We start from the raw sequence: 20,638 nt of genomic DNA, 5'->3' as shown, positions 1-20,638 counted from the left end.
ACCTTTCAGTTTAATTGAATGTCCCCTTGTTCATATGTTGTTATAGCAGGTAGGAGTGCTCAGTCTTTGTTTATACTATTAATTATTCTGTGTTCATCTATCATGTCCTCTTTTATTCAAGTTCTTTTTAAATTATAATGTCCCAGTGGTTTTCAGCTGCTTCTCATATGGAAGTCTTTGTCTCCCATCTCTAGACCACTTCTGTTTCTGCTATATCTTTTTTGAAATAGTGTGATGAGAACAGAATATTCCATAACAGAGTATTCCAGGTGACAATGTATCATTGATATATATAAATAATATTTTCACTATTATTTTCTATGCTGTTCTGGATACATCTTAACAGGAGCCATATCTTTGAATATTCACTACAAAGTACATTGCACACTAAAATAATAATTAAAATTTATCAGACTAAATTTGGAAAAATATGGACCAAAATATGGTTAATGAAATTTTAATCACTTCACAAAAAAACCCGAAACACTTACTCCAGGCAAGTCAATGAGAAGAACTTGGTAATTTTTTACCTGATTCATACTAGAGGGGGAAAAAAGGGAACTTTATGTGGTAGGTTGTTTTTAAATTATTTGGTTATTTTTGTTCATTTGCAGCTTTTTGCAAATTACTCTGAGATTTGGAATAGTAATAGTAGTCTTGGCAGAGATGGATTAATGGTTAGAGTGCAAATGAAGAGATCAATGATGTTAAATATGTACAGTTCTGGGTGGTTGTAGAAATAAAGAAATTTATTCCCTGGGTATCTTGCCCACATGTAACATTTATAGCTATTTTGTTAGATTGAGAGATTACAAGGAATATTATCCCTGATATTTCAAGGGTAAACTGATTGCCTTTAAAGTTGAATAGGAATTTTTCTTTCATATCATTACATTGTGCAATTGGGAAGGAAACACATTGTGGGGAAAGTGTTTGCCTTTTCTAAAGCAAGATTAGGTTTTGGCTGCAGCCAGGTACAGGTTGCTGGACTAGACTGAGCAGTGGTCTCCTCTGGTATGGTAACTCCAGTGTGTCCATGAGGTGATTTCTAGAAATTACTTGTGCTCTGAGAGCACACTTAATATCACATGCCAAAGGCCCCAGGCCTAGTGTGTGGATCAATGTGGGATACTAACATCAGAGAAGAGTTTTTGTAGGTAAGTTTTTTTTGTTTTTTTTTTTTTTTTTAAACCAATTTATGTTTCTGGTTTAAATTATGCATCTTCCCCCTCTCCCCATCCCCCCATCACAATGGTAGTGTGAATGTTTCTTTCATAGTTTACTAATGTTCTTAATTTTCATTTGGTGTGTTGGAGTTTATACTGGGTTTGTTCATTGTTGAAATAAGGCTGCCCCGCACACAGGTACTTGTAGTTTAATGTTTGCTTTTGCTGAGTCCGGTTCTGTTTCATGATGTTTACATGACTCATCATCAGCTATCTGTTAGTTAAATTATAACTTTCAAGGTTGTATGTAATTTGGTTTTATTAATGAAGCGCAATAAACAGCATTATGAAACTTTTCTCTTTTAATCTTACAAGGAAAAAAATCCATATCTAAAAAAGCAATTACAAAGAAGAGGAAAGCTGTCACAAAGCCTGCGGTGCCAGAATTTCAGGTAAATGTCTTAATTTTTGTTGTATATACTTGAAATCTAAATGTCTTTAGAGCATGTATCTCCTACTGCAATTGACTGTGATTCTAGAAGTTACGCTTGCAATTAATGAGGAGTGACTCTTATTTTCTTCCCATCACAGACAAGCAGATCTGAAAATCCTATCAGATTAATTCTTTGGATGTGTGTGCTGCTTTTTGTGGTAGTAAATGTTTTCGTATATATTTAATCATGTACAACCTTCCGTAGTGTTGCTGAGAGCTACGTAAGTAAGATCGTTTGTCAAGGAAAAAATACAGAACATGCTTTGAAAAACTAATAGTGGTTCAGGTAATACTATGTACATATTAACAGACCTGTAGTTTCTATGGGTATAATTAGTTGCATTTTTACATGTTGTGTGACATTGCATATCCTTGTATAAGGGAGTCCTTGCTTGATTTACTCTGAGACTGAAAAAAGCCAGACTTGTGAAATCTTTTTTTTTTTTTTAAGTTTTAACTCTTATCTGTACATGAACTTTAGACTGGAGCGCTCAGAGAATGCTAACTATAATAGTGTTGTTTTCTTGTGCTACTACAGCTAAAGTCTTTCAGGATTTCTATTATAGATCATGATTTATGTATGCCTGTTCACTTGGATTGGAGAGCTCCTGTAACTACAAGAATGTCTTTTTACTCTTTTATATCTCTTACCTAAAAAAAAGGCCTCAATAATATTCTTAGCACTTAGGCCTTACATAAATTGGAATAATTTTGGAAAACCACAAATAGAACCATTTCTTCTGTGAAGATGCAGTGTCCCAGAAGAGGTCACAGGAAGAATTTCTAAATGGTAATGCTTTGTAACTAACCCTAGATGCTAGATCACTACCTATAGCTAAACATTTTTGTTGTGCTCCTAGTATGGTACTAGATTGCAACTAGCATCTGTAGAAGTGCTAGATTATGGAGGAGGAAAGGGTACTGGTACAACAGAGGGGAGAAAGGAAAATATGTCAAGTATGCCACAAAAATTGTATTTTCTTGGCATATTATCCACATGTATTTTAATTTACAATTAAATATTCATAAGGCCCTGAATATGCTATTGTTTGTTAAAAACTGTTTGTTAGTCGAGCTATGATTCCAATGTAGGCAAGACATAACTTATCTAAACTGTCTTCCAGATAATATGGAGCCCCAGTGAGTTTCAAAACTATTTTAACTAAGTTATGACCTGTCAATACTGACAGTTCAGCCTTACCAGGAAATCTTTTTTAATAGTGTGCAGGCAGGGCTGAAGAAGAGGAGTCCTGTCCAAGCATATATACATATGAAAGGAGTTATAGTGGAAATACTGTTAAAGTTTTTGGATATGGCAGGATAAAGTGTGCCTTTATAATGCTCTCCTGGTGACCTGTGCTCTAAATATGTACTCAAGAAATATTTATAGCATTTCATTAATATAGTGGTAGTCTTTTAATTAAGTGAGGCTCTGCAAGCCTGTTTTTAGGATATGAAATATGCAAAGTGAGGCACTTTAATAATCATAAGAGTATTGCTATCCTTGCACATAGACCTATTGTAAAACAAATACATAAAGGTCAGAATTGTTCTCAGAAGTTGCTTTATATACATGAGACATATCTGGCAATATAGAAACTCTTCACGCTGTATGTACAAAACCATAATGTGGACATGCCAATTACATATTATTTATTGAACTTCATTTTATCAGGATAGATCTTATTGGGGAGATCCGTTAAAAAGAATATCAGTGGCTGAGCAAATTATTATTCACACCTTCTAACAGCCACCAGGTGTGAATGCCCAAAATACAAACATGTAACTAACAGCAGTATTAACTGGCGGCACCAGGGTCACTTTTCGACTGGACATTCCGGTCAGAAACCAGATGCCTGGCAACCCTAGCTGGGTGGGGGTCACTGTCACTGTGCCTTTGTGGGTCACAACTGAGAATACCAAATTCAGGACAAACTGCTGAGAAACAGGGCAGACACACCCAAAACTGCTAGTTATGCTCCCAAACCAGCAACAAAGGTAAATTTCTGTTTCACCACACTGGCTAACAAGAAGTCAAAAAAGCAGTCTCCTTAGGCATTCCAATCTTGGATTCAACACCCAGACATTATACTTAAAGAGAATGGTTATTTAAACCCATTTCATCAAACAAAAGGGTCCTCTGATTCCAAAGGACCAGCCACATACCCAATATATAACTCAATAATCATGCTGTTGCCAATCCTTTAGTATCTAAAATCTAAAGGTTTATTTATAAAAAAGGAATCAAATACACACAATAATTGCCAAGTCCTTGGATCAGTCCTGTAGCAGTGATGGAATAAATTGCTGGCTTGCAAGCGGCGGCAGGTTTGTAGAAATTTTGGTGGTGCCCAGAATCTGCCCCCCCCCCCAACTCCGTCCCCAACCTGCCTAAGGCTCTGGGAGGGAGTTTGGGTCGGGGGAGGAGGTCTGGGGTGCAGGCCCTGGGCTGGAGCAGGGGATTGGGGTCCAGGACGGGTGAGAGGCTGGACTCTGGGAGGGAGTTTGGGTGGGGGAGGAGGTCTGGGGTGCAGGCTCTGAGATGGAGTTTGGGTGCTGGGTGCAGGCTCCGGGTTGCGGCAGGGGGTGGAGGTGCAGGTTCTGGGATGGAGTTTGGATCTAGGCTCTGGGCTTGTGCAAGGGGTTGGGGTGCAGGAGGGGGTGAGGGTTGTAGGCTCTGGAAGGGTGTTTGAGTGCAGGCTCTGGGAGCGAGTTTGGAGGCAGGAGAGGGGGTGGGAGAAGGAGGTGGGGGTTCAGGCTCTGGGTCGGAGTTTGGGTGCTGGCTCTGGGCTGGGAGTTGGGGTGCAGGCTCTGGGAGGGAGTTTGGGGGCCAAAGGGCGGGGTGCAGACTCTGGGAAGGGGTGGGGGAGTGTGGCACTTACTTGGAGCTCCTAGGCAGGGTGGGCCGGGAGTCTCCATGTGCCGCTACCCCCAGGCACTGCCCCCGCAGCTTCCCATTGGCCACAGGGGCTCTTGGGATGGCACACAGACCCACCCTGCTCAGGGGCTGCAGGGTGGGGCTGGCAGCCACGTGGAGTGAGCAGTCAGGAAGCTGCTCAGCTCTGCTGCGCTGCCAGTGATGAGTGGGGGTCACGGGCTGTTTTAAATGGCCTGGGGGATGCACCGGACAGAAGGCGGGGCCAGGGGAGAGACCGGGCCTCAGAATGCTGGAGCCGGGCCCATGGTGCCCAGGCACCACGGGCCCATAGAACTCGCCGCCCATGCTGTCTTGTTAAATCTCTGGTTGCTTCCAAATCATTGGAAGGTCCTCAGTCCTTTGGTTAGACTGCTCCCATTAGCATAAGTTCACAGTCCAGAGGTTTGAGCAGGAAAGAGGCAAAATGGAGGTGTTTCCAGGGCCTTTTATAGCTTTTGCCAGTTGAAGGGAAATCCATTGTTCTTACTGTGGAAAATTACAGGTAACAAGATGGTGTTTGGAGTCACATGGGCAAGTCACATGTCCATGCATGATTTTGCTCAGTCATAGCAGAAGCCATTACCGATACTCTAGTTAGACGTCTATCAGGTGTGCATGGGCGTCTTCCATGGTCCATTGTGAGTTAAGTGTTCCTTGATGAGCCGTTTAACTTGTATAGTCCCTTCAAGATGTGCAGGCTAAATACCTTGTGGGCATTACCACAGGAGCAAACATATTTGAAATACAGGAATACGGACAATACTTATAACTTCAAATACAAAATGATACATGCATACAAATAGTATAATCCTATTCAGCAAATCAGAACCGTTCCATAGACGCCTTACTTGACACGCCTTGTATAAGATTTGTTGCAATTATATCACAGTGGTAGCAACAATAATCTACATGGTCATATTTTAATCAGATAATGCCACAGTCACCTCTGTATGTCACTAGCTTCTTCTTGGGACTTCTTGGATCCAAGAAGTCCCTAACAGCAGAGCAGATGGAGGATAACTGCACAATGGAGGTGAAACTGTTGTGTAATGTTACAATAGCTGTGAAGGTGGATGAAGGCTGCAGCAAATAGAGCATTTCCAATTGTCATGGTGTCCATTCCATTGGTTTAAAGTCCTCTATCTGTCAAGGATAGCGTGGTGACGGTTGTGCATCAGTCTTACCACTTTAAAAGAAGTTCCGCACAGGCATCTTCCAGTTTTTAGGAAAATGACTTTTGCACAAGTCAAAAGTCCGGTGGCGATTCGCGAGTGGTGATGGGAACAGGACACTGAAATCCGGAAGTTCCTAGTCACAGACCGACACACAGGTGGTGGGTGTGGGATACAGTTGTCTTGCTCGAGGATTGAAGCGGGTTGAGTATCTCGGCAGCTGCACCCATGACTGAGCAGTCCTTTTTAAGATTCACTCTGCTCACCCTACATGGGGAGGGGTTTAGAAAAGGTACCTTAAAAATAGTCTTTCCTCTGTTTTTCCTGGCTGGATAGCTGCATTCAGCAGAATCACCACCTCAGCGGTCGAAAATGTAAAAACTTTTCAACTTTGGAACTTGGAATGTACGTACCCTGATGGACAATTCAAACAGTGACCGACCAGAGCGATGTACAGCCATTATTGCTTGTGAATTGAGTCGGTTTAACGTCGATATTGCTGCTTTGTCCGAAACTAGAAGAGCTGATGAAGGACAGGTGAGGGAGAAGAAAGGAGGATACACCTACTTCTGGAAGGGAAAATCTATAGATGAACCCCGATTGCATGGAGTGAGCTTTGCTATAAAGAACAAGCTCGTAAGGTGCCTCTCTAAGGTACCAGTTGGCATGAATGAACGGTTTATGACACTCCGACTGAGGCTCACCAAAAATCAAGAGGCAACTATTGTGAGTGCCTATGTGGATGCCGATGAGAATGTAAAGGAAGATTTTTTTTATTCTCAGTTGGAAACCATTTTATTGGAGACCCCTACAGAAGACAAGATCATCCTTCTGGGGGCTTTCAATGCACCTGTTGGACAAGACTCAGACCTGTGGAAAGGAACTATTGGGAAAGAAGAAGTTGGCAAAAGCAATTCAAATGGAATTCTGCTTCTGACCAACTGTGCTGAACATAAACTTATTGTTACGAACACCCTTTTCTGACAAAAAGAAAAGTTCAAAACATCTTGGAGACACCCACGGTCAAAGCACTGGCATCCCCTCAACTACGTCATAGTTTGTGCCCGAGATTGTAGTGACGTAATTCTCACAAGAGCAATGACAAGTGCTGATGACTGTTGGACAGATCATTGCCTTATTCGATCCACAATGAAAATTAAGATGGCTCCCAAATGGAGGCTGCAAAAGAAGCAGGTCAGGCGCAAGCTGAAGGTTCAAGATTTGAAGGACCCTATTAAGCATGACCACTTCCAAGCAGTCTTAGAAGAAAAGCTTCCATCAGAGTTTCCAGAAGCAATTGAAGAACATTGGAGCCAATTGAAAGCAGTAATCATCAATGCCTGTGAGGAAACCATAGGCTACCACACCAGAAAACATCAGGACTGGTTTGATGAGAATGATGCTGAAATTTAGCAACTCCTCAATGAGAAGAGAATGGCATTTCATGCTAAGCAAAACAACATAAATTGTAATATAAAGAGAGAAGCCCATGCCAAGGCGAGGGCGGAAGTACAATGTAAAACCAGAGAACTTAAGAACAAATGGTGGCCTAAGAAAGTGCAAGAACTCCAATGTCTCACGGACATCCACAATACATGTGGTATCTTTAGTGCCACTAAGGCTGGCACTATTTGTTGGCCAATTTGTCATGGTATGAATCCTCTTGGCTCTAAGGACGGAACCACACTTTTGAAGGACAACGAAACCATTAATTCTCGTTGGAAAGAACATTTTGAAGATCTCCTTAACAGTAATTCTGTGGTTGTAGATGAAGTCCTTGAGAAAATCCCTCAATGACCATTTAGGGATGAGCTCGGAGACCCTCCCAATTTGTATGAGGTACACAATGCCACCATGCAGATGAAGAACAACAAGGCAGCAGGTCTAAATGGGATCCCTGCTGAAATCTTTAAAAACGGTGGACGAGAGTTAATTTGGCAGCTTTACATGCTTCTCCTTAAAATCTGGATAAAGGAGGAGCTACCCCGTGAAATAGGGGATGTCTTGATTGTCACCCTCTTTAAGAAAGGGGATAAAGTGGATTATGGACATTATCGTGGGATCTCCCTCCTAGCTATTGCAGGCAAAGTTCTGGTGTGGATCCTTGCAACCCGCCTTCTGCCCTGTCGGAAGAAATTTTACTGGAGTTACAGAGTGGTTTCCGATGTCGTGGAACTGTGGATATGATCTTCACAGCACGGCAGCTGCAAGACAAGTGTCAGGAGCAAAACCGACCACTATACATGGCTTTTATTGATCTAACTAAAGCCGAGCCCTCTGGACTGTACTTTCTAAGATTGGATGTCCTGATAAATATATCAATGTCCTAAAATTGCTTCATGATAACATGAAAGCAACTGTTCTGAGCAGCACTGGCTCTGAGTGAACCTGTCATAGTACAAACAGGACTCAAACAGGGATGTATCATCGCTCCAACTGTGTTTGTGCTTTTTATTGCCGTCATTCTTTACCTAATTGCTGGGAAGTTTACAGGTGGCGTTGAAATAACAGAATGGATGGAAAACTGTTCAGGCTTAGCAGGCTGAAAGCCAAGAGTAAGATTTCCACAACATCTATTGTGGAACTACAGTATGCTGATCACAACGCAATCTTTGCCCACTTCAAACGATCTTGAATGTGTTTGCTGATGCTTATGCATGTCTTGATCTCACTCTTAATATCAAGAAGACTAAAGTGCTCTATCAGCCCTCTCCAAATGAGGTATTACATGCCCCATCTATCAAAATCAAAGGAGTGGCACTGGAGAATGTCGATCATTTCCTCTACCTTGGAAATCATCTTTCATCCAAGGCAGATATTGATGCAGAAATTCAACATTGCCTGAGCTGTGTCAGTGCAGCTTTTTCTCGTTTACGGCACAGGGTCTTTAAAGATCATGACATTCGAACAGACACCAAGCTTCTTGTTTATCAAGCTGTTATTCTCCCAACACTGTTGTATGGGTCTGAAACTTGGACAACCTATAGACACCACTTGCAAGTCCTTGAGAGGCACCAATAACGCTGCCTTCGTAAGATTCTGAAGATCAAATGGGAAGACAGGCGCACCAACATTAGTGTTCTGGAAGAAGCAAAGACCACCAGTATTGAGGCAATGATCATCAGTCAGCAATTCCGTTGGACTGGTCAGATTGTCCGGATGCCAGACCATTGCCTCCCAAAACAGGTCCTGTTCTTTCAGCTAAAAGAAGGGTACCGTAACGTGGATGGACAACGGAAGCGTTATAAGGACTTGCTGAAGGACAACCTAAAAAATTTAATATTGATATTGATACTTGGGAGACACTTGCCCAGGATCGCTTAAATTGGAGTGAAGTCCTACGTGATGGTTCCCTGCATTTTGAACTTGCTCGCCAACAAGCCAAAGAGGACAAGGGCGCAGGAGGAAGGAGAGACTGGTCTCCAGTCATGGTCAACAGCCTCCTGCTGAGCCTGAAAATATCTGCCCTCATTGTAATAGAACTTGTGGTTCAAAGATTGGCCTTATTAGCCACCTGAGGACCCATAACTCTCATGGAAGATGATCATACTCGGTAATGAGTGATCGCCCATCATCATTAACATGTCATTAGCAAACTTACAGCATATTTCAGTAACAACCATACAGCAAAATCTGATTACTTCATACACACTAATGATATACATATTTTGGCAGAAAAATGGGTTTCAGCAAATCATGACCTTTCATTTGATACCTTACATGGCATAAATATGGGGGTTCCAGGGTGCTGCTTTGAGGTACAGAGTGCCATAGTAATTAGTCAACACTTCTGAAAATCAAGCCCATATTTGGTAATCAGCCCAAATCCTTTATTCTTTTTTATGTACATGCTTAACTTCGAATGTGCATAGACTTCAGTGGAACTATTCACACCGCTTAGTTTTATCATATACATAAATATTTGCAGACTAGGTGCCTGAAAAACCCAAACTTTGTCTTCCGTCACCACCCGCAAAAACCATAAAGGGCACGGCTTTCTTCCCACATTCTTTTTCTTGTTCAAAATATTTAGTAGTAGAAAGTGTGTTGTTTTACATGCTTCTCTTGCCCTCCCCCCCACCCCCGAGCAATTAGCTATAAGGACATGACAACATGAAGAAAAATGTAGGTGTTCTGGTTTCCTTAGTGGCATTTTCCCTTAAGCTGAGTGGCAAAATCTTTGAACCAATTTAGAATGCAGTATTATCACAAAAAAATGAAACATTAAATTCAGCTTACTAGTCCTTCAACAACAACAAAAAGAAGGTATGTTTCTTTATGCAGTCTCATTCAAACAACTGACTGCTTGCTCCCATTTCAAAGTAGCATGCATAAGGAAACTTATCTTCTTTTTGTTGTTGTTTTTATGTGTCAGTGGGCTTTATAGAGGAAGATAGAATAATGTATTTTAAATCTTGTATTAAGGGGAAACAGTACATTATGATTTTACAGTCTTTTTTCTTCCCTAATACAGTAGAAGTTAAAGTAAAGAGTCTTGGGTTAAAGCTGCAAATGCAAGAAAATACAGAATAAAGGCTGAAAATATTTCTTTGATTTGTCTCATATTTGAAATATTGTAAATAATTTGATCCTCCATTAAGAGGCCATAAAACTATCCTTTAAATTATATTTCCCACAAAAACTGCTAAAAATCATTAAGTTTTCAAAGTCAAGTACCCAAAATTTAGGAAATTTAAAAATTAAAGTAGCCTGTGCAACCTTAATTCTGCCCTCTTGCGCTTATGCATTATGGTACAGTCTATAATTACATCATCACATACTTTTTCCCTCCATAGAATCCTGTCATCATTCAGTGCACAGAATTGATAGTGTTCACTGACGGAGCTGTTTTTTCAATATTTTGTTGTATCCTCATTCAGTGTGTGGCCTCAGGCTTTATTTACTGCAAATTCTTCAAATCCTGCTGTGAATACACAATTAGTGATATTTTCATGGACTTTTTAAGGCATTTATTAGTATAGTATCTGAGTGCTTCATAAGCATTAACTAATTTACCTTCGCAGTACACCTGTGAGGTGAGGGGATGATATAATCCCAATTTTACAGATGGGGAACTGAGATACCTAGAGATTAAAATCAAAAGTATCCACTTTGGGTGCCCAACTTGACACCTAAGATCTGATTTTTCAGACAACTTAGTTTTATATAGCCCTTTATATATTCAGAGCACATCTCCCATTAACTTCATGTGCAACTATAAGTGCTCAGCATTTCTGTATATCAGTCCCTAGGGTCTCAATTTGGGCATCCAAGAACATCTGTGAAAAGTTTGGATGTGACTTGCCCAGCATCACATAAGAATTCTGCGGCAGAGGCAGGGATAGAATCCAGTTCTCTAGGGTAGTATTCATGCCTTAATCATGAGACCATCCTTTCTCTTCCTGTAATTCCTTGCCTTATTCACTGCACACCTTCCAACTTCTGCAACAAATGAGGTAGGGGTATTACAGCCTCCTTCACTATATAACTCTGATTCATCCTGAGAACACAGTACATCCTGTACATTGAATGATGCAGGAGTCCTGTGAGTCCTTCTGCTCCTGTTCTCCCTAAGCCTGACACTTTCTGCCCCACCCCCCTCATCCAGTCACTATCCCAGTCTGTTTTCTCCACCTCCACAGCTCCTCATCCCAGTGTTCTCATCTAGCTAATCCCAGTTTCCAACTGTGGGCAACTTTTCCCTTTCCCAGTCTCCATGCCCATCCAGGTCTAACTTCTAGATCTGAGTTCCAGTTATCCCTTCTCCCTCACAGTTCATCTTCCCCCGGTAATCTCCTTGCCAAATTTCAAGCTGTTGCCCCCAACCATGGAGGTGCTAGAGTTTTATACAAAGCAGTTGTAATAATTTATTCAGTATTGGGCCAAACAATGTATTTTCCCTATTTTCGTTTGTGGAAATGGCTGGACCATTTTTTCTGAAACTTAAACCAAAACCAAAACAAAAAAAATTCATCAGTCTGAGGCAGAAACCTGGCCTGGGAAACTTCAGCCCAAATGGTTCAAGTTTTGGCAAAGTTATAAGCAACTGAAAACAGTTTTATAATGGAAAGAGTTGGGCAACTTAAGAATAGGTGGCACTACTAGCTACCTGAAGAGCAGATTGTGCAAACATATACTTTTTGTTTTTGCAGTAAAAAAGGAATACTTTGAAAAAGCCTAAGATATCTTGATCATTTGCTCACTTATTCTCTCATTTCTGCTTTTTTTAATAAAGTTAGAGTGACTCCACTTTCTTAAAAAGACCCTCTGAAGTGTGCATAAAACTTCTCTTTTTTTTTCAGTAAAATGTTATGGAAAGTAATTGTTGCCTGTATGCATTAGCTGTCTTTCAAACCTCAGTATCTTGCCAAAAGATCATGTACTATATTTTATTAACAAGGCTATTTTAAAAAAAATAGAGAAGGGAAGTATCAGAAACAACAACAAAAAATTGTATTGGGGGAAGGTAGGCATATGGACGCTAAAATAGTCAAATCGGTGTACATACAATTTTATTTTAACTTGCTTCCATGCTAAAATTTCCTGTGTTAAAACAACTGAAATCAGAGTGAGTTAGAATAATTTGATGATTTGCCATAAATATTAGTAATTGTATTCTGTCGTTTTTTATTTTGTGTTCTGTTGTTGTTAAAAGATTTTATTATGTTTGTAATCATTAGTGAACATTTTGAAGATGGACTTGAATGGTTTTTGATATCACTTATTTTGATATTTTAAATCCAGTGACCAACCATGCAGAGTTATAGCCTTTGGAAAAAAGTTGCTGTCAGCTGAAATCTCTCTCCACACACACCACCACCACCACCACCACCACCGACCTACAGTTCCTAAAATTCAATGTTATGAATAAAAAAATTTTCTAGTTTTATGGTTTCTAGATTAAAATCCTATTGTTGACATTAGTAAACCAGAATTCTTCTACTATTTGCTCACATTATGTTTGTACTCATAGACCTGATCTACATTAGAAAATTAGGTTGGTTTACCTACATTAAGGTGTGAATAATCCACACTAATTAGCAGCATAGTTAAAACTACCTAAATCCTCATGTAGACAGCGCAAGTTACTGCCTCTCGGGGAGGTGGGTTACCTACGCCAATGGGAGAATCCCTCCCATTGCTGTGGATGGTATCTACAGAACCACTTCAGCAGCATAGCTGTAGCAGCACAGCCTTTTTAATGCAGACAAGCCCATAGTTAATCAAGAAATTAACAGCCACATTCTGAAAGGAAATATTAGGAAAACAAGCCATTTGTTGAAGAAATTAGTAACAGTACATTATATTGGGTTACATTATATTGGGTGCTTTATTTTTGTTCAAATCATGTTACTTTGTGAAAACAGCTGTGTTATTTGGATTACCTTTCATGGGTGTCTAGTGAAAACATGTGCAACTCATTAAAATCAATGAAGTTGTACTTCCTTACACCAAGATTGAATTTGGCCCATTGTCTTTTGTTGACTTTCTGTTTTAGTTACACTTATTTACTGGTACTTTGTATAAACAAACAAAAATAAGGTGTAATTACCTTACTAGCACAATTGCAGCTCAGTGTTAGCATGGGTTCACTTGCTAAGGAATCATTTGGAACATGCACAAAGGTATTCAGAGGCACAGTTAAAACTAGGGCAAGTTTCCTGATCTGTGTTATTCTGCACTGTGAGTTTATTTTTTAGAAAGTGCCTGGATTCTGATGCAGGCATTGACAAGTGGGGAAGTGTAAATTATGTAAGAACTTATGGAGACGCAGCCACACATCCAGATTTCAGCTGCTCCATCTGTATGTAAGACTGAAGTCTGTCTAATAAGATTTTTCTATAAAAGTTATGGGGATTTTTTCCTTGTTTGTTGTTATATTAATTGCAGAAGTAAAGAAAAGATCAAGTGGTAAACTTAAGCATTAGAATGTGTTTTTTAGATGTGTTTTTTTTTTTTTCAAATTCAGTGTGTTTTTTTTAAATGATGCATTACCAAGTCTTTTTTGTTTGTTTGTTTGTTTTTAGCTTATTTGCACTAATCTTGATGAACTCAGGGAATTAATCACAAAAATCGAGAATGAACTCAAAGATCTGGAGAACATTAGAAAGAAATCGGTATGTGATGTTCAAAAACTTTCTTTTGTATGGGTATAAAATTGTTCCAGTTATTTTTTGGAGCCTGTGAATTGTTATAATGTGGGTCTTATGAGTAGTTGTATGGAAGCCCTTAGAGTTAACTAGTTAGAAAGATTTTATTTTTTATTTCCATCATATCTTTATATTAGTGTTCAGTTCACAATTACTGTCAAGAAACAGTGAAATTAATAAGTATATAGCAATCTTTAACCATTATTTCAGGGTTTTGATTTAGTAAAGCTTGGGCAGGGCAATAGTACCTTAGACAAGAGTAGGTTTATTTGTACTTATTCTCTGAGCACCTTTCCTTGGGGCCATATTCTGATATTAATTCAAAATATGGAATCCTCACATATTTGTGGTTCTGCTTAGATTTCCATCCAGACAGACACATGGTTACATAGGGCCCTGTGATGTAGCCACATAATGTCTATGCTGATGTCTGACTCCTCCCCTTCCACAAATGTGTAGTCAGATTCAGCTTAACTGACTTTTGTATTTATAGTCAGCTGCTGAAGCGTTCATTCAGGGGAGGCAATGCATCACGATCATTTCATCTGGCTTTGGAGTGGGGATTGAGGGACAGATTCATACCTAGCAGACGTTGGACCACATAACTCAAGACGCCAAAATCAGACCCATTAGACCAAAGAATCCAGCAGATATTGGGTGTGGTGGCAAAGAGGGAGAGTCTCCCACCAAGATGAATGTTTTTAAAAGCATAAATGGTGGAACCCATTTGTTTTCTTGACTCTTTGGCTCAAACCCCTTCTACTATTGAGCTCCATTCTCCTTTCTGCCTCTTGATAAAAGTTTCATCTATGGCAACTGTGATCAATAGAGTTCATAAAAATGCCACAGAAATGCCTAACAATTTTAAATGACTTTGTCTCTGTATTTTAGAAGGAAAATTAGGCTATTCAGCCTATATTGCTTCAAGTGCTTGAAGACGTATGTTCAGGTCACCTTAGGTTATTGATACAACAAATGTTCTATTTGCAAAAAAGAAAAAAAGTGGATTTGGTAGGTTTAGAGAAATGGAGCAGGTATTAAATGTTAACCTGGACTATGAAAAATAGAGACTTCACTTTAAAAACTCAGAATGATGCCTATAACAACACTCAAAGCTGCAGTTATGGACCCCATTTGAAATTATTTTGTAGCTGCAAGACTGTGACCTTGTTTCAAGACAATAATCTGAGAGAGGTTTACCAGAATGGCAGAGATTAGTAATATAGAAGTAATATCTATGTACAGCAGTACAAATTAATAGTTGTATGTGTATTCTGCTGGTGTTCCTCCTATCAGGGATTATCTAATACCAGCAAGACTTTTAGAAGGGTATGTAAATATCTAAATTTTTCATAATTGCTCATTAAACTGAAATGTAACAACACCTTTATATATGCTGTGCTTGGTTCTGGTTGCCTTGTCTCTAAAAGAATATAGCATTAATCCTAGAGAGTACAGATACAAACAATGCACAGAGTCAGGACAAGACTTCCATGTAACGCTCTCTGGGGGAGGGACCATCACATTCTATATATTTGTATAGGCCTAGTATAATGAGGACCTGACCTGCTTGGTCTCTAGGCACTACAGCAATGTAAATGGTACATAAAAATAAAATAAAAATTTAAGAACATTAAAAGACTGGGACTAAGTTTAGTTTCGTTTAAAGAGGAGATTACTGAACGGGGAATTAATAAATAATAATGGAAATGATGCAAAATAATGAATGCTATAGAAAAGGTAAATCATATGCTCTATTTACCCTTTTTCACTATGCAAGAACAAAAAGATATTCAGTGAAATCATTAGGCAACAAACTTAAAACTGATAAAAGGAAGTAATTCTTTACAACACATGATTAACCTGTGGAGTTTATTGCCAGGAGAGGTCATTGAAACTAAGAGTTTAGGAGGCTTCAAATAAATTTATGTTGATAATAAGATAATTATTTTGATAATTATGATAAAATTATGTTGATAATAAGCCACAGTTGTAACATCCACAGTTAAATTCGATACGAAATTTAAAAAATAGAATTGATATACATTTTAATTCTTCAGAGCATGGGCCAGTCTCTCTTTGACAGAAGCTTAGGGATTATCCACATGGAAACTTAGTGAGTGGCAAGCTGGGGTGTAAATCTACAGCACACTAGCGTGCTCTGTACTAACTGGTCTTGTGGACCCTGCTACCATGCACTAAAAAGTGCTGTATTGCGTATGTCGAAGTGTACTTTTGGACTTCTAATATGCAGTAGCAGGATCTACAGAGCCAGTTATTGCATGGCAGGCTAGTGTGCATTATGTCTTCCTGTGGATAAACCCTAAGAATAACATTCCCTTTTTGGGAGGCAATTCCATAAGTGTTTGCAATGAGGTTTCTTGCAATTTCCTCTGAAACATCTAGTTCTCGCAGAGACAGCACACTGCACTAGCTGTACCACTGTCTGATATGGTATGGCAGTTCCTATGTTATATTGCGTGTTATCATGTCTTGATAGTTAAGACCAGACTCTTCTAATTTGTTGCCCAAAAAAAGTTCAGCGGCTTTTTATATCTGATGGTCTTGGGCTGAGCTGTACTCCTCTTGAGGCCTGGTTTGTTTTTGGCTCTCTCTGTGTGGCTGTCCAAAGAGTGACACTGAAACTCTTCTAGCAGGATCATTGGAAGAAGCTGAATTATCAGAGGCCTTTTTTTGGAATTATGACCCCTTTGAAGCGACTGGAATTTCTCTCTCCTTCATGACATTCCCCCTGCTGATCCCCATTTTAGGAGTTGTATTATCTGTCACAGTGAAACATTGCTGGGGGGAGGATGTATGTCCCTCAAACCCATTGTTTTAAAACAGTGTATAAAATCTCCTACCCACAAGTCATCCCTCAGTTTCTCTCCACTAGTCTGTTCTGTCATGTAATATAACACTCTCCCTGTGTAGTTACATTATTAAATTTAGTTAGATTTTTCTTATCTTACTCTGTTAAAACTTGGTCACTGTTATAGTGTGTTGCATAGTCCATAGTTGTGCAGGTTACTGCTTTTTGTAAATATTAGGATTTTGTCTACTAACTTCTTTTTGGTTGAAATCAATGCTGCTTGTAGGCACACAGCTATGAAATTCTGGTCTTTCAATAAAGATGCAGACAACGGTGATAGGTCTGCTATTTGAGGGGAGAAAAAGGGTGTATCAGAAGGGCCAATTCCATCAGCTGCTTTTCCTTCTTAAGTGGATTCCAGTCTTACCAAGACTCTAGGGCTAGTGAGCTGGAAAAGATTAAGGGCTAGTGGAGGCATAAACTGTCTTTTTGATTGGTCTCAAGGTCATCAGGTTTTTGTAATTCTGGCTAAAAAGCTAGTATGAAGATTTACCAGAGGACTTTGGTAGCCTTACCCTTATTCTTCCATTTAGGGACCATCTGTCCTCATTTTTGCCAGATTTGGAAATATTTCTGAAGACCAGTGAGTCCTTGAGTTTATCTGATGATGGGAGGAGCACACCCTCTAGTTCAAAACCAGCTTCTTCACCTCTTAAGAGATTTTTTTCATGAGAGACTATCAGAAGAAGTTAACTTCTTAGAAACGGCAGAATTGATGCTAGAGCCTAACTAGGCCAGAGATTTTTATTCCTGATATTTAGTCATTCCAAACTTCTTTCTTCAGACTTACATACTTCATACATACATTCATACGTTTTCCTTCTCCTTGCTGCTTGGGCGCTAGCAACAGGAGCATTCAGAACACAGGCAAGATAGTAGTACTCCTACTCTCAGTTCCTCTGCCCAGCACCACAGGGGATCCCTAGAGCCACGATGAGCAATTACTTGGAAAGTCCTGCTCAGCTCCTGCAGCTCTAGAAAGGAACATGCTCAATGAATGTATTGGGTTAGTTCATATGCTGTTCTGTCAGCACTTAGGAACTGTGAGGAGATGGAGCATTCTCAGTGCGGAGTAAATCTTCAGAGAATTTAGTTGCTAAGCTAACATACCTCTGACCACATGCAAACTGCAGTTTTTAGTGTCTCATCGTTTGGTCAAATTTGGGTGGATTTTCCCAGGAATAGCAAATAAGCATATCCTTGATACTAAGTTTCAGAGTAGCAGCCGTGTTAGTCTGTATGCGCAAAAAGAAGAACAGGAGTACTTGTGGCACCTTAGAGACTAACAAATTTATTAGAGCATATGCATCCGAAGAAGTGGGCTGTAGTCCACGAAAGCTTATGCTCTAATAAATTTGTTAGTCTCTAAGGTGCCACAAGTACTCCTGTTCTTCTTTTTTCTTGATACTAAGGTAACTGCTGCCAAGTTTCAGATCTCTGCTCCAAAACATGGAGGTGCCAGAGCCTCTTAATTAAACAGTTGTAAGGTTTATTTAACATAGGAAAAACAGCATATTTTCCTCAGATCTCATTTTCTGAAATGGCTAAACAGTTTTATCTGAAATTTTCAAGACAGTTCAGCCTGAGGTAGACTTGTGGCATGGAAAATTTCAGACCTTATGGTTTTAAGTTTTACAAAATTATAAGCAACTGAAAATGGGTTCGTATAATGGAAAGTGATATGCAACCTTAATTTAGCTATCAGCGTTGCTATCAGCTGCGCCTGCAATAATGAAAATAATGGACCTATTGAAAAAGTTTTTCACTCATTCTGTGTCTGGATGTATCAAGCAGCTTGATCCTAGACTCCTCTGTACAATTTAATATCTTTTGCTTTAGTCGTGGGTAGTGTTCTTCCATCAAGAAAAACTGTGCAGAAGAGGATCAATCTCCTGATTACTCCTAGATTTGTAGCAGCCTAATGGCATAGATCACAGCTGTCCAACATTTGGCCCTTGAGGATGACCTGTTAAGAAGAAAATGTGTATTTGATTATGAACTGAAAATGAGGTACTCCATTCATTTTTAAACTGGAATTGAATCAGTCCCATCACTGCGTCCTGCCAAATCGCCTCGCACCACTTTCCTTGCTGCCCCAGCCCTTCACAGCAGTACCTCTGATGTGAGCTGGGTGCTTCCTGAGCAGCTAATGTCCTTTCCCTGCTGCAGCTGGTCAGCAGCTCCCCTGCTAGCTTACCTATTGAATTGCAGGGAATAAATCTGGCTAATCCATTGCTTGCTTGCTTTCTGGGTTGTGGGAGTCAAAGAGATGCAAATCTGCTTGAGCCTAGAGGAGTATCTAGTGAAGGATGGTGGCTCCTCTTCCCCATGCAGGTCAGGGCAGCCCCAGAGAGGATAAAAAGAGTAGAAGCTGAAAACTATCAACCAGGTACAGCTCCCTGATTTTCTGATGGCTGCTTTTGACTCATGCTAGCTGGCAGTATCTTCTAGGAGGAGCCGTACACCAGCTAGGGATAATGAGAACACCGTGCACTCCAGCCATTTCCTCTTCTCACTTCCAACAGACGCTTGTGCCAGGGGCTGTAAAAAGAGAGGCATAGGAGTTGGCTGTACTAACTGTAGCTCCAGGGGAATCTCCAGGTGGAGGTTAGTGTGTGGTTTCTCCTCACTTTCTCTGCCTGAATGGTATAAAGGGAGTAGAATAGGGCAGAGTGTCTGCCTCAAAATATTGATTTTGGCTCCTTGAGCTTTCAGAAACTTTTTGTTCCTCAGGATGAAAAGGATGGACATGACTGATGTAGATTTTGTGATTTTACTTTGGCCAGTTAATGTAAAGCATGTGGTGTTCAGGATTCAGGTACATTTACAGTAACTAGTTTCTGTCCAGAAGGGAGGACTGGGACAAGTAGAACCACTGGGTTTCCTATGTCTCTGATTCCAGCAACATGCCAGTGTATCATCACATTTATACATGGAACATTTAAGTAACTAAATTTACGCATTTTGTAACGGACTTGCTACCACTCGCTTGTTGAAATTCTTGGAATCTGAAATAATTGATTGAGGTCCTACCAAAATGTTAGTGAATTCACTGAAGCTCCCTAACTGATAAACTAAAGAAGCCTATGGAGTCTTCTCATTCAGCACCCATGGAAACCCAGTTGTTGCTTGTTTTTTATGAATATGTGGTAAGAATACTTTTGTTGTCATTCAGTTGCCTCTTAGTTTCATTCTCTTTGATTTACTTTTGTGAGTGGTGTATTCCATGTTAGGTCATAAAATGTATAACCTACAAAACACAGTTGTTCTTTGAGTACCACCTTCATAATATTTGGTCAATGTAGTTATAGCAGGTTCTCGTTTTGATAAACCTACTGATTGTGGTACATGTTGCTGGTGATATGTACACAATGCTTTGAGACCCACTGCCATAAGGAGTTGCCTGTTATATTTCTTAATTTTCTTCTATAGTTGTGAAACTTAAGAGATAGGTAATGCTATTGCCTGAGATAAATATGGAAAAGTAAATAGTTGGAAAGGTGAATGGACCTTTATTCCTTTATAGCAGGCTGTAACAAAGTGAAAAATAAGATGATCTGCTGACAAAGTAGAACCACAAAGGGCAAAATCTGGGCTTGCTTTTGGGTTACGTTGGGGTGGAGAGTAAGGGATATAGTTTCATCTTCATGTACAGGGATTTGTACATGCAACTCACTTTCCATTAGAATAAAAAAAATCTGTAAAAATTGTCACACCCTTGAAACATTTTATTTTCCCCTACATCTAGACTCTGGCTTACTACAGCCAGCTTGTCACTGCCCTGCCACTTCTTCCTCTGTAATGGCTGTAATGTCTTGACTAATGTTACCTCTACTTTCTGGCCTCCCTGTGTCTGTACACCACTTCT

At 39.8% G+C, this 20,638-nt stretch overlaps 1 protein-coding gene across 2 annotated transcripts in view; it reads left to right on the top strand.

Annotated features, from left to right (window-relative positions):
• Positions 1-20,638, top strand: part of KIAA2026 (KIAA2026 ortholog) — a 77,531-nt gene that overhangs the window by 39,544 nt on the left and 17,349 nt on the right. For both annotated transcript variants that reach the window (XM_054032133.1, XM_054032132.1), the window contains 2 exons: positions 1,542-1,618; positions 13,776-13,865. In XM_054032133.1, coding sequence (XP_053888108.1) covers positions 1,542-1,618; positions 13,776-13,865 — 167 coding nt within the window. The remainder of the gene's footprint in view (positions 1-1,541; positions 1,619-13,775; positions 13,866-20,638) is intronic.

The sequence above is a fragment of the Malaclemys terrapin genome, chromosome 6, assembly GCF_027887155.1.
Source record: "Malaclemys terrapin pileata isolate rMalTer1 chromosome 6, rMalTer1.hap1, whole genome shotgun sequence".
Lineage (NCBI taxonomy): Eukaryota > Metazoa > Chordata > Testudines > Emydidae > Malaclemys > Malaclemys terrapin.
This window is presented reverse-complemented; position numbering and strand designations above follow the sequence as displayed.